At 40.1% G+C, this 14,202-nt stretch overlaps 1 protein-coding gene across 1 annotated transcript in view; it reads left to right on the top strand.

Moving 5' to 3' along the window:
* The window catches only part of ST8SIA4 (ST8 alpha-N-acetyl-neuraminide alpha-2,8-sialyltransferase 4), a 59,713-nt gene extending 47,376 nt beyond the window's left edge, over positions 1-12,337 (top strand). Inside the window, exon 5 of the mRNA XM_059833905.1 lies at positions 12,034-12,337. Within this exon, the coding sequence (XP_059689888.1) occupies positions 12,034-12,316 (283 nt within the window). The 3' untranslated portion in view covers positions 12,317-12,337. The remainder of the gene's footprint in view (positions 1-12,033) is intronic.
* The last annotated feature ends 1,865 nt before the right edge of the window (positions 12,338-14,202 follow it).

Below are 14,202 nucleotides of genomic sequence, written 5' to 3'. Positions count from 1 at the left end.
CACTTAAATTCAGAGTGAATCAGTTTCCTCCTGTGTAATCTCCTTGGTAATCCCATGACTCGTATCTTTAAACAAGTTATTTTTGAACACGGTTTTATCAGTGTGTAAGTCAATTTAGCCACTTGAGAGTTACTTGTACAAAGGGTTACAGGGGTGGACCTTCACTGATACTGTCCCTTGAAAGCAATAAGTATGTATTTTCAAAAGGGCTATTGATGTACATGCAAAATAGATTTAGAAGTGCAGTAAACAATTTTATTTTTTGTTCTCGGAGTACTGGTACTCAGCTAGTGTCAAAATAATGTTAATGATAGTACCTCTGTGAATCGCCAAATAAGTTATATTGCCAGTTTGATCATTATTATATTGTTCATGGAATGAAAGCAAAACATTTTCAATCACACCTTGGCTGTCTTTTGAAAAAAAGACATTACTTTCTGACTTTGACATGTTTAGTGTTTTGGAAGCTGCATCAATTCTCCTTTCACAGAAGCACTTGGAGACATTTTGTCTTAGTGCTGTTTGTAACTTACTATTGCAAAAGAAAAGATATACGGGCCTGGGGTAGTATCTCTGCTCTCCTGTTGCTTTCACTTAGCCTAAAGATTGAAATTTAATGTAAGATACTACTTTAAAGTCTGGTTCTTTATGGACCTCTGGAAAAGGTTAGTACACTATTAACTATTTACACTGATGGCAACTGTTCTCATCAGTGAAATCTAAAATGAACTAGCTGTTAAATCATTGTTTTCTTTCCCACGTACAGTCTTTTTCAAGATAATCTCAATTGCTTTTTAAAAATACACATAGGTAAGTATTCCAGCAGTTTCTGTGGGTTAATTGCAGAATTAATTGGATCATGTTGTCTTGAGTAGCAGTATATGTGTATTGTTTATTGCTTAAATTTGGTTTAATTTTCTGTAAGGTTTGGAAGTCCAGTTGCTTTAAGTCTTTTCTGCAGGGGTTTACCATCTGCTGCTGGAATAAACCAAGCGAGGCTCAACTTCTTAAATAAGGAGGGTATTTCTAATAAAAACCTTGACATTTCTTTGAAATTTTAGACCATCTATTAGAAAGTTTTTCCTTTTTGACAAGGAGTCACTGTCCTACTTACTCCAGTAGGTTTTGAATGGCTTTATATCCATCTGTGTACATAGGCATTAACCAATATCACAGCTACAGTGTACCTCATAACAGTGTAAAAATAAAAAAGCAGTTACCGAAGTTTCATGGCTAAGTGAAGACAATGATTTGGCATCAGTTGAAATACAATTTGTGCAAGCACTTTTGTGTACATGCATAAGTGTTTAGGAAAACAGCTTGGATTTTTCTAAATTTAGAATTTTGGTCATACAGTTTAACTTTTGTTCATGTTCTGGAATGCCTTGGTCATGACAGCAGTGAGCAGGGTGCTAGGTACCTCAGTGCTAAGCTTTGCAGAAGGGTGGAGAGTGTGACCTTCTCACAGCCTTGTAAGAAAAGCTTGGTCTTGTAGGTTTGCTCTGAGGAGGTCCTGTGCCTGTTAAAAATCAGTTTTCACACAAATGCACTGCTATATTCTTCCAGAAGTTACTTAAGCAGATGGGAGATGATGGCTCTCATTCTCCTTTTGTACTGCAGCACAGGGTACGTAGCACCTGCAAAGGCTTAAACTTTCCTCCTCCCCCCTCTGACCAGACTGAGGCCCATGTTTTCTGCAGTCACACTGCCTCGTATCTGTTGGGTGCTTTTCTGGGGTAAGGGATGTCATCTGTCTGTCCTGCTGCAATGCTTCTACTTTAAAATCAGAAAATACGTGGGCAATTTTGAAAGTTCTTGTTTATGAAGGAAGAATCATGGGCGTTTTATATTTTGAAACTAATGGTGGTTTAACATAAAAAGCTGTTGTCATCAAGGAGTGAAGCATGGGTCTTTCCCTTTGGGTCAATGCTTTTATCAAATGGTTGAAGAGGTTTATTCATCCTGTGATTTCCTTCTAAACCTAGGTCAATAATTTTATTTTTTTAGATGAAAACTGAAGGACCTTGTGTGTGTTCAAATAAAAGTATTCTGATAGCTTGGAAATACTACAGAAGTGGGACAGAAGTTGAGGCACGTTCCCAATCTTAAACATATCCTGTTAATTAGTCTTGAAGGCTTTCTGTTTCATATATAGGCCTTACTGCACCATCCCTCCAAATATTTCATGGAGCATGTGGCTTATGGCTCTGGAGGATTCCAGCTGTTACACCAAAACCTTTTTGTGTATGAGAAAAGAGTTCATAGGCTTGACTGGTTTTAACTTTAGCAAGCGTTTCTTAGTTAACTGGCAACAGAAGGGCATTGTTATGCTATATATTGATACTTCTTTATCCTTAGCAGATCGTTTTCCTATTGAGGTGTTTTTCCAAAAATTTATTAAAGCTGCTTTGGGAGCAGATCATGCTAGAGTAATGGTACAAAGCAGAATAGTCTCCTACACCAGGGAAGCTGAACCATTTTATTTTAAGACAGGTAAAAGGAGGTTTAATGTACTCTTCATTATTTTACCATAGCCAGTAAAGACTATGCTCACAGTGGTTAAAATTCTCTGCAATGGTGGTATCACTGAATGGCAGCCTGCTGGCCATGTTCTCATTTAGCTGTGGTAAAGCAAGGTACATAACATGACGGCGTTCACTGTTGATATAACTGGTCTTTTCTTCCTCTTTCTAAGGAAGATTGCCAGGCAGAGTCCAAAGTCTCAAGTGGTCCTTGAAATCTGCTTTATAAGCAAGAATTGAAGGGGTAAAGTAAAAAAACCCCAAACAAAAAACAACCCTTAACATTAATGTAGTGAATAAATTTGCTAAAAAGCAAATGACAATTTGGGGAGTGTTTCAGCTCTTCATAAAGTGCAGTATTCCTTTTAATGAAATAGATATTGTGTATAATATTTCAAAATATTTCACATTGAAAACTGTAAAGTAGGTCTTATGCAAATACTCGGCAGTGTTCCTGTGCTGGCTGTCACACTCTCAGTGTTATTCACAGAATCACAGAATCATTAATGTTGGAAAAAACCTGTAAAATCATCAAGTCCAACCATCAGCTAACACCACCATGCCCAATAAACCATGTCCCACAATGCCTCGTCCACATTTTCCTTGAACACCTCCAGGGATGGTGACTCCACCACTTCCTTGGGCAGCCTGTTCCAGTGTCTCACCAGTCTCTCAGGAAAGAAACTTTTTCTAATATCCAGTCTAAACCTCCCCTGGTCCAACTTGAGGCCATTTCTTCTTGTCCTGTCACTTGGGACAAGAGGGCAACGCCCACCTCTCTGCAACCCCCTTCCAGGTAATTGTAGAGAGCGATGAGGTCTCCCCTCAGCCTCCTCTTCTCCAGTCTGAACAACCCCAGTTCCCTCAGCCGCTCCTCATAAGACTTGTGCTCCAGACCCCTCACCAGCTTCGTCGCCCTTCTCTGGACACGCTCCAGCACCTCAACGTCCTTCTTGTAATGAGGGGCCCAAAACTAAACACAGTATTCAGGGTGCGGCCTCACCAGTGCTGAGAACAGGGGCACCATCACCTCCCTACTCCTGCTGGCCACACTGTTTCCGATACAGGCCAGGATGCCGTTGGCCTTCTTGGCCACCTGGGCACACTGCTGGCTCATATTCAGCTGGCTGTCAACCAACACCCCCAGGTCCTTTTCTGCACGGCAGCTTTCCAACCACTCATCCCCAAGCCTGTGGTGTTGCATGGGGTTGTTGTAACCAAAGTGCAGGACCCGGCACTTGGCCTTGTTGAACCTCATCCAATTGGCCTGGGCCCATCGATCCAGCCTGTCCAGATCCCTCTGCAGAGCCTTCCGACCCTCGAGCAGATCAACACTCCCATCCAACTTTGTGTCATCTGCAAACTTGCTGAGGGAGTACTCGATCCCCTCATCCAGATCATCGATAAATATACTAAACAAGACCCATCCCAAAACTGAGCCCTGGGGGACTCTGCTTGTGACTGGCCTCCAACTGGATTTCGCTCCATTCACCACGACTCTCTGGGCTTGGCCGTCCAGCCAGTTATTGTTCACACTTTAATTCTTTCACACTCTAGATTCCTTGTGCAGTCTTCTGTCCAAGGCATATCTCAGTAAGAAAAGGATGAATAATGCATTTTTAATTAATACATTCACATAAATTGAGAGGGTCAGTTGAAGGGTTGTTCATATCATTGATGTGATTAATCCCACTGAAGACATGAAAGCACTAGCTTTATTCTTTCTGGGTTTTGAGGAAGCTGTTTTAGCTAATACCTTCTAGAGAAAGCAGACACTGGGTTCAAGAACATAAAAGTGGTTGTTTAAGTAGATACCTCCCTAGCCTGTGGTCTTACCGGTGCCAGGTGCCAGCACAGATGCTTAGTAGAAAAGTTAGAGGAAATGTCAAGCATTTACCCTGTGATATGTGCTCCCTTGACCAGCAGCTTAGCAAAGCCTTGAGAAGGAGCTTCATCTTTGCTGCTGTGTTTGTGAACTTGAACAATTTGTATCTTTTTAGTCAGTTGGCCGTTATCATCCAAGACATAGTGTTGCAATGAATTCCACTGTCCAATGGTGTGTTGTATGAGAAGGTACTTGCATTTGTTTGTTTTAGACCTACCACTGAATAACTCCACCAGGTCCACAGATTTCATGTTACAGTGCTTGTGTTAAAGTAGTAATTAAATCCCCATTTGCGTTGTTTAAACACTACATAATTTTGGAGCTTTCTGCCCTATGTCTGCTTAGTTGTCTCTTTTTCAAGCTACTCTGTTTACTCTTTCCTCATACAGAAGTTACTTTATTCTTCTGATAACGTATGTTGCTTTTCTCTGTGTCTTGTCCTGTTCTACAGTATTTTTTGAGAGAGTGTAATCGAGAAAATATACATCGTCTAGCATCTCCCACTGATACAGACAGTCTTTAATAAGTCTGAAATGTTTTGTCTTCTTTCTCACAATCTTTGTTTTCCTACCTTACTTCTTATTAATGCTAATATTTTACCTTTTCAAATACTATATAAGATTTCTTAGAAAGCTCTTTTAAAAAATATTCTTTCCATGTAATGACTGTAGAAGGAACAGAATTTCAGTGATAGGCAAGTGTGTATGAGTGGGTTTACTTGGAGATCAGCTTGCCTGTCAATGAACAGAGCTTGGTATGTATAATCTTTTGGAGCTATTCAGGGTTGTAACATACATGGTTCTTCTCATTCAATCCTGTCCAGAGAAAGGAGTTAAAAATCTTTGCCTCAGTCTTTAACAGCCAGACCAGGTATCCTCAGGGAATCCAGCTCCCTGAGCTGGAAGACAAGGATGGAGAGCAAAATAAACTCGCCGTAATTCAGTAGGAAGCAGTTAATGACCTGCTGTGCCACCTGGACACTCACAAGTCTATGGGGCGTGATGGGATCCACCCAAGGATACTGAGGGAGCTGGTGGAGGAGCTTGCCAAGCCGCTCTCCATCATTTATCAACAGTTCTGGTTAACGGGGGAGGTCCCGGACGACTGGAGGCTTGCCAACGTGATGGCCATCTACAAGAAGAGCCAGAAGGAGGATCCAGGGAACTACAGGCCTGTCAGCCTGACCTCGGTGCCGGGAAAGATTATGGAGAGGTTCATCCTGACGGCGCTCACCAGGCATGTGAAGGACAACCAAGGGATCAGGCCCAGCCAGCACGGGTTCATGAAAGGCAGGTCCTGCTTGACCAACGTGATCTCATTCTATGACCAGGTGACCCGCCAAGTGGATGAGGGAAAGGCTGTCGATGTTATCTACCTGGACTTTAGTAAAGCCTTCGACATGGTCTCCCACAGCATTCTCCTGGAGAATCTGGCGAATCGTGGCTTAGACAGGTGCCCTCTTCACTGGGTGAAAAACTGGCTGGATGGCCGAGCCCAGAGAGTCGTGGTGAATGGAGTTAAAGCCAGTCGGTGGCTGGTCACAAGTGGAGTCCCCCAGGGCTCAGTTTTGGGGCTGGTCTTGTTTAATGCATTTATGGATGATCTGGATATGGGGATAGAGTGCTCCCTCAGCAAGTTTGCAGATGACACCAAGTTGGGCAGGAGTGTTGATCTACTTGAGGGTAGGAAGGCTCTGCAGAGGGATCTGGACAGGCTGGATCGATGGGCCCAGGCCAATTGGATGAGGTTCGACAAGGCCAAGTGCCGGGTCCTGCACTTTGGTTACAACAACCCCATGCAACACCACAGGCTTGGGGATGAGTGGCTGGAAAGCTGCCCTGCAGAAAAGGATCTGGGGGTGTTGATTGACAGCCGGCTGAATACGAGCCAGCAGTGTGCCCAGGTGGCCAAGAAGGCCAACAGCATCCTGGCCTGTATCAGAAATAATGTGGCCAGCAGGAGCAGGGAGGTGATGGTGCCCCTGTTCTCAGCACTGGTGAGGCCGCACCCTGAATACTGTGTTTAGTTTTGGGCCCCTCATTACAAGAAGGACGTTGAGGTGCTGGAGCATGTCCAGAGAAGGGTGACAAAGCTGTTGAGGGGTCTGGAGCACAAGTCTTATGAGGAGCGACTGAGGGAACTGGGGTTGTTCAGTCTGGAGAAGAGGAGGCTGAGGGGAGACCTTATTTGCTCACTACAATTACCTGGAGACCTTATTTGCTCACTACAATTACCTGGAAGGGGGTTGCAGAGAGGTGGGTGTTGGTCTCTTAGCAAACATGTTACAGTAAAAGTAGCTGTAGTTTGCCCCGTTGACTCGTATGCAGTTTATGACCAGTTCTAACCTCCACATGCATCTCCTTAAGAGGATTTTGCCAGCCTTTGCAGGCAATTCTCTGCATAACTTACATTTCCTGTTTGTTAAATTGTATAATTTTTTTTTTCCTCAAATCTGTTAGGCTTATTTTGTATTTTCAGTCTTATCCTCTACTTTCCACCCGTGGTATGTGCAACTTTCTATTGATGTAGAACTACTGATGGCTACCGATTATAGTTTTCAAACTAATTTTTCTCCTAGATAGTAGGAAACTGTAATATTTTACTACAAAGTCATGGTGTTTATCTTGCTTATAGTAGTACGAAAATAAGCTTCCACAAGAAAATGTGAAAATCTTTTCATTTGTATCAGTAGCAATTAGAATTTATTGTTTGTTGTCAGTGTGAAAAAGAAAAGAACATGATTTTACCTTACAAAGATAAGCCCCTTTTAAAAGGTACTTGCTTCACAAAGAGACAGTTGTGCACGTAGTAATAAGTTTAGTAATAACTAAGCATTTTATAAACATCCAATACTTTGTGTATGAGGAGAGAGCACTGGATGTCGTATATCTCAGTGGTAGCGAGGCTTTTGGCACTGTCTCCCACAATGTTCTTGCATCAAGGTTAGGATATTGTGGTCTGGATGACTGGACAACTAGATGGGTCAAAGTCTAGCTGGATTACTGGGCTGGACGCATAGGCCAACAGGAGCCTTATGAAATTGAGCAAGGACAAATGTGGAGTCCTGTACCTGGGAAGGGGTAACCCTTTTAGCAGTATAGTCTTGGGGCTGACTGAGTGGCTGAGATCAGCTGTGCTGGAAGGAACCTGGGCATCTTGGCAGGCAGCCAGAAGAGCACAAGCCATCAGTCCTCCATGACAGCAAAGGGCCAAAAACATCTAGGGCTATATTGACAGGGGTGTGGCTGTTCAAGTGAGGAAAGTGATTGCCTCCCTCTACTCAGCACTTTATTAGACTACATCTGGAGCACTGTGCCCAGTTTTGGGGCCCCCTAATACAAGAAAGATACTGGCCAACTGGTGCAAGTTGAGCTGGGGGCTACAGAAGTGGCTGGGCTGGAGCGCCAGTGCTGTCAGCATTGGCTGAGGGACCCTACTTTGAGAAAGAGGTTGGACTAGAGATCTGCTGACGTCCCTTCCACCCTGAATGATCCTGTGGTTCTGGTAGAAGTCATTACTGAGATGCTTAGATTTTATACCCATGTCTCAATTTAAAATGAAATTATTTTATCAAACAAATAAGTCTTTCTCCTTTACCCTAGTTTTTATTATTATCTTAGTAAAGATAAAGAAGACTCTGTCAAAAATTACATTTTTACATACAGAATATTAAACCATGCAAGTCTTATATTCATGGTGTGGAACTACATGTAAGAACTAGGTTTTGGTAAGATAATAGCATCAAAAATGAAGGAAAACCCATTTTCTATAAGCCTAAAGCATCAGAAAGTATTAAAACAAGGCTGGCACAAATCCGTTATTGACAATGCTTATTTCCAGTCTTAACAGAAATACTGAAAGATGACTGATTATTTTCACTTTTATACGTAACATACAGTGAAACATGCAGGAAATCACTGTCCAAGGCAGGTAAAAAGGTCTTGGAGGCAAAGATGCTTGGATTTGGGATGAGTTGCTAAGGTGAAAAAAGACAGGATGCTATCAGAAGAAAGGAGTAGGAGCGGAAGGGCATAGACAGAAGAACTGGTACCTGCTTGAGCATACCTTCTTTTCATGGGAGAGAGAGTTTTAGCAGTCCCTGCTATGAGCAGGGTGTCCTTTAATCTTATGGTGTATTGTGCTATTTTTAGTTACTGGTTGCAATCCTGATAATTATTAAGTGTAATTTTATAAAAATCAAATACATGAACCTGTCTAAATTAATTAAGTACTGAGCCGGCCTTCCTTTCATTTCAGATAGTTCAACATACTCTCTATTCTCGCCTGGGGGTTTTTTGTGTTTAGTGGTGCTGTGTTTTTTGTTTACCACTGGAGGTTTATTTTTAACTTCTGAGTGTTAAGCTGAAAGTCATGATATATTGCCAGTGTCTTTACTAAGTTACTGTCAGCCGTGTAATTAAAACTAATTTGAAGTGGGATCTGTTTGAATTCAAGCTACTCAACTTCAAGTCATCATTGTTATAGAAATGAAGTATGTTTACATGTTGGCACATGTCAATAAATGTAGTCTGCTTTACAGCATGGTCCCACAGAGGAGTTGTTTTATCACAGCTATCAAGAGAACAAGTGACTGGAGCACTATAGTGGTGCACTGTGTGAATGTAGCTTTCCACTTACAGGATTAATAGTGATGTTTAAATAGCAGAATCCATTTTCTAACATGGCAAGATGCACCTATTTGTTTTTCAATTAAACTTACTTTTCTATCCAGCCTGAAAATCAGCAATTGATCATGGGTGAAGATCTAGAGATTAGTTATGAGAAACAAGAGGTTCTCTTTTGGATCTGTGCTACGTTGCTTCCCTCACATTGTAATCTTAGTTATACAGAAAATGAGTGCATCCCAGATAAAAAGGTAAGAAGGGTATCTTTAGACTTGAAGTTGAAACTCCAGAAACTGAAAGCAGGTGCAAAAATGGTCATTGGTTAAAGCATTTACAACATCAATCAATCTCTAAAAATCAGCCTTAACCAAGTTTCATATTAGAGTATCTACTTGAGTGACTAAGAAGATGACACATATATTTCAGGACCAAAATCACAAAGACTACTTATGCCACACAATGAATTTTACCAATTCAAGCAGAGTTTGGGAGCCAGAGATTTGCAGAAATCAAATGATCTGCAGTAAGCTTTAGCCTGGAGCACTGAATGCCTCTGGTCCATTCATTGCATTACTTGTCGTTTTTTCATCTGAAGTAGAATTGATACCAAGTTACAAAACTTTGATAGTACAGAGTGCGGATATGTTTTTCATTTTTAAGAGAAACCAAACAGTTAAACTTCTCTTTTGTATGATACCTGAATATGACAAGCAGACAAAAAGATTTGCTTTTATATTCTAAAATTGTGAGAGGCTCTTTATTACATCTTAGTCCTTCATTACATACTTACTCCTGGTAAGAAGATGTAGTGTCCTTTTCAAATATTTAGATCCACCTGTTTACTATTAATTTCATTTTCTGCCATGATCATCCTATTTCTGGAATGGTGAAATTCAGCTGGGATGATAGCAGTTGTGCCGTGTAGTAGCAGATGCATCAGGTTTGATTGCTATTTGGCTAGAGACACTCATGTAGATGGCTCGCTGCATGTGATTAGAGTGGGTACTGATTTTTGAATAGACAAATACCAGTTTCTACAAAAATTAAATAATTAGCTTTCACTTTTAATCTTTTTTTGCTGTGTCTGTGATATGAAGTGCGAAAAGTGGTCAGATTTGTTTCTTCAATAACTTTTCTATAAGCAAACATTTAAAAAAACTCTTTTAGAACTGGAGTCTCTCCTTTGGCTTGTCTTGTTTTAGAATGTTGCAGTTTCTCAGAGTAGGAAGCAAACTACTTAGCATCGTATCTCAGAAACCTCTGTCTGAAAACTCAGGTTTATGAAAACAGTGAAAAAATGATATGCAATACATTTGTTATTTGTACATGTAACCATTCCCCATTACATTTGATTCTTAAATATGCTTTTTACTATCGTGTTTTTTTCAGTCAAACAAAATTCTGAGTCATTCCCTCTGTTGGCTTTGGAGAAGCAATCACTCAGCCTAGAACCGCTTCCTACTTGCAGAGTCCCTCAGCTTTCAAAACAGGAACTGAGGGCAATGCAAATAAAATGTATCTTTGTCATGCATATGTACCTGTGATTCAAAGACATCAGCCTTTAGGCCTTACGGTTTTGATAGAGTGAAACTGAAAAGGCCAGTTTCAGTGGGATCATTATTTTTAATGTTGCACAGCATCTGATGCTTTTAAGACACTTCAAGCTTTGATTAAAGACATGTTTTTGCTATCCTGTCTCATAGTGGTGGGTGGGATGTTCCTTCTGCTACACTGATAAATACCTTTAAAGCAATCTCGTTGTATACTCAGAGTTCCAACCTTACTGTAACCCTGTTGAGCAGAAAGCTACCTCTGGTGTGATGAGGCTTATTTCCCTTCGCCCCCCGTCTAGGCTACGGTAGAAACAATTTATAGCCTACAACTAACGAAGAATATAGTAATACAATGCAATGATTCAGGTTTGTGTGGTAACACAATATAACAACTTGCTTCCCTCTCTTACTTGCAGCCACTTTTTCCCACAGTTTGACCAGTATAACTGTGTGCGTGGCTGCTGTTTATCTGAACCAGCAGAATGACCAGATTTAAGTTTCTAAATACCCTTTTTTATTTCTATACAGTAGCAAACTTTATATTGAATCAGGCTTGGGAGAAGCCTTTTACCAGTAACAGGCTGGCACTATTTTAATGAAGTTTTGGTTTTAAAGATTGGGGATGTAAAACAATGTCGGTGGCAGATTTTAAAGGTACCAATGTGAGGTACGTGCTGGAATCCAGTTCAGTTACCATGTTCATTCTGCACCTACCCACCATTTGCCTCTTTGAAAACTCTCTGCAGCTTCTAAACCCACAACCAGACATGTTGTTACTGGCTTAGGAAGACTGTTCCATAGCTTCAGTTGGATCTGTGTACTATTGAGTACAAAACAAAAACTTTTCAAAAGTATTAGTGTCAGATTTTGCTTTTCTGGAGACTGCCGTTAGCAAGCAGGAAGCTTTACGTGCTTAGTCACAAGTGAAGTAATTAAAGCTTCACTTCTGTTTACTTCTGAAGGTTACATTCTTAACATGTTATGGTTATTATTTCCATTTCCTTTCTGTTTAGACAAGCAATCTGTGAGGTAATCACTAGGCCAATGAAATAGTCAGTGCACGGCTGACTTGATGAGGTGAATTGAATACTGCAAGAGGTCAAAGTTTATAGCAAAAGACTGTTCCCTGATCTGGCTGAGGAGGTTAACTGCAGTTTTCTAGCGTTTGGAGGTATCATGACTTCTTGTTAGGGTTAAAGCCTGAGCTAAGAACCTTAGCTGGCCAGCTTTTCTTCAACACTGCATTAAATAACATCTAACTTCTCTTCTTCCAGTGGAAAAAAGGTGTGCCCAAAACTGTGTCATCGTTTATGATCTCCATTTAGAGACAAGAAGGAAACTGTTGCTTTTTTATAGTGTAAAATGATAATAGGTAAAATAAATTTACAGGATTTATTCACTTGAAGTTGTATGAGGGTTTCTTAATGTACTTTTTCTTTCTTTTCCAGCTATTGGCTGACAAACAAGGTCCACATTAAACGACCCAGCACTGGTCTCCTCATGTATACGCTTGCCACCAGATTCTGTGATGAAATTCATCTGTATGGATTTTGGCCATTCCCAAAGGATTTACATGGAAAGCCAGTCAAGTATCATTATTATGATGATCTGAAGTATCGGTACTTTTCTAATGCCAGTCCTCATAGGATGCCATTAGAGTTTAAAACGTTGTATGTATTACATAACAGAGGAGCACTTAAATTAACAACAGGGAAATGCGTACAGCAATAAAGCACATGTAAAGTACAATAAGAAGTACAGAATACACACTTCATCATAAAGATGTTGTGGAATGGCAGTGTGATCCCAGTGAGGATATGTTTCAATACCCACTAAGCCATCAGAAAAAGGAATTTTATGAGAAGTACATAACCAGCTATTATACCTGTAAAGTGCTATATTACTAAGCTATCTTGACTGCAAGGGTTCAAGTGCCATTTTCACTAAGGACAAAGCTTGAATGTATATTCAGTAGTGTTTACAGGATCCAGTGACACGTTCATCATGAATTAAAGAAGAAAAATATAGCCTGCTTACTGCTGACTTGCCACTGTGGTCAGACAGCCCACAGAAGAAATCTCCAGTGGATGGAATATTTTCTTGAGCAAATACACCAGGCTTTCACAGGAAATATCATGATGGAATCAAGTAGTGAAAGTGAAGTCCCTAAGATCAAACAAATGAGTAAATGCCTTCAGTCAGAGGACTGTTTCTGATCTTGTATTATAACCTCAGCTTTTGTTGCTGTTTTTCTTACTGCTGTTGATTGGGTTCTGTTGCTTTTGGGTATTGGAGCCCTTAAAGCATTTTGAGGATGTTATGAATAATTAAAAGTATATATCTTACGGAATTGTCTTAGGAAAAAACCTCATAAAGTTGGGAGGATGGAGGGAAACATTGAATATTTTATCAATTGTTATTGCGTTGTATTGTGCTGTCAAACAACCCTTAACATCCCAATTGTTTTTCTAGCTACCACTGTCAATACCCACTACATGGAACCACTCAGAGGTCATTTTGATCCAGTTTAAAAGAATTTTTCTGTTGTGGTCAGATTTGAAGACATACAAGAAGGTGCCCTTATTTTTGGTACCAAAGATTACTCTTATACACATTTTTTCCTTTCCTTGGAGAAATGGTGTAGATTTAGTATGATGTTTCTTTACTGCTGAGGGGAACATATTCTTTATGTTACTTAAATTTTTGAATTAGGCATCTCAAAGCAAAGCCTCTTTACTGACTTTGCATATAGAATTTAATTCTTCAGAAAAATCTGCAGGAGTAAAGAAATTATTTCATGCATTCAAATATATATATTCAATTTTTATTCCTGATTGAAAGTAAACCACAAAGTCTAAAGAACTCAGGTGACATTGGAACACATCTAAAGAAAAAAAAAGCCCTAGCCAATTAAATGGAAAATAACTGTAGATCAAACAGTTCTTTTAAAACTTAAATTTCTAATGGTGTTGGATGATATCTCTCTTTAATATACCTCTTTTGTATCAGTTTGATGTTCTGATTTGTAATTAATTGACTGAAATAACACAGAGCTGCATTATCTCACAGGATTCTTCTGAGCATCAGTCTTGTTTACCGACAAAACCAAGAAATTTTTTACTCTTCTTTCAAACAAGAGAACAAGAAATTACAGGAGGGTAGGACAGGGTGGTGTGTCAAAACCTGTCTGCATATGATATGTTTTATCACTAATGGAGCAGGTAAATGAAGAACATGGTTCTACCATTTTCATGTCAGGCTAGGCTGAAGAGGAGGCATACAGATACAATGTACAGGTATTTTCTTGTTATGTTTTCAGCTCTTCGTTAGGTCCTCATCTAACATATGATATTCAGTGTATCTATTGAATTCTGGAAAAGCGTGAGCAATTTCATATGTAGCACAACACTCTCAAACATTTACTAGTTAAAAGTGCCATTTATTACCCATTTTTCCTCTGAAGTTCACATGTATTTCATCATGCATGACTAGAGGTCTGTGATTGTGCAAATTTAGTAGCTAAACCTCTGCCTTGCAAACAGTTTTGCCAGAAGTTGATGGGAAGTAGAAAGTCATTCTGCTGTATCTAAGACACAGTGGCATTTTTCCGTATTCAG

This window comes from Gavia stellata, chromosome Z (assembly GCF_030936135.1).
Source record: "Gavia stellata isolate bGavSte3 chromosome Z, bGavSte3.hap2, whole genome shotgun sequence".
In the NCBI taxonomy this organism is placed as follows: domain Eukaryota; kingdom Metazoa; phylum Chordata; class Aves; order Gaviiformes; family Gaviidae; genus Gavia; species Gavia stellata.
Note: the sequence above shows the minus strand (reverse complement) of the source record. Positions and strands in the feature narration are given on the sequence as shown.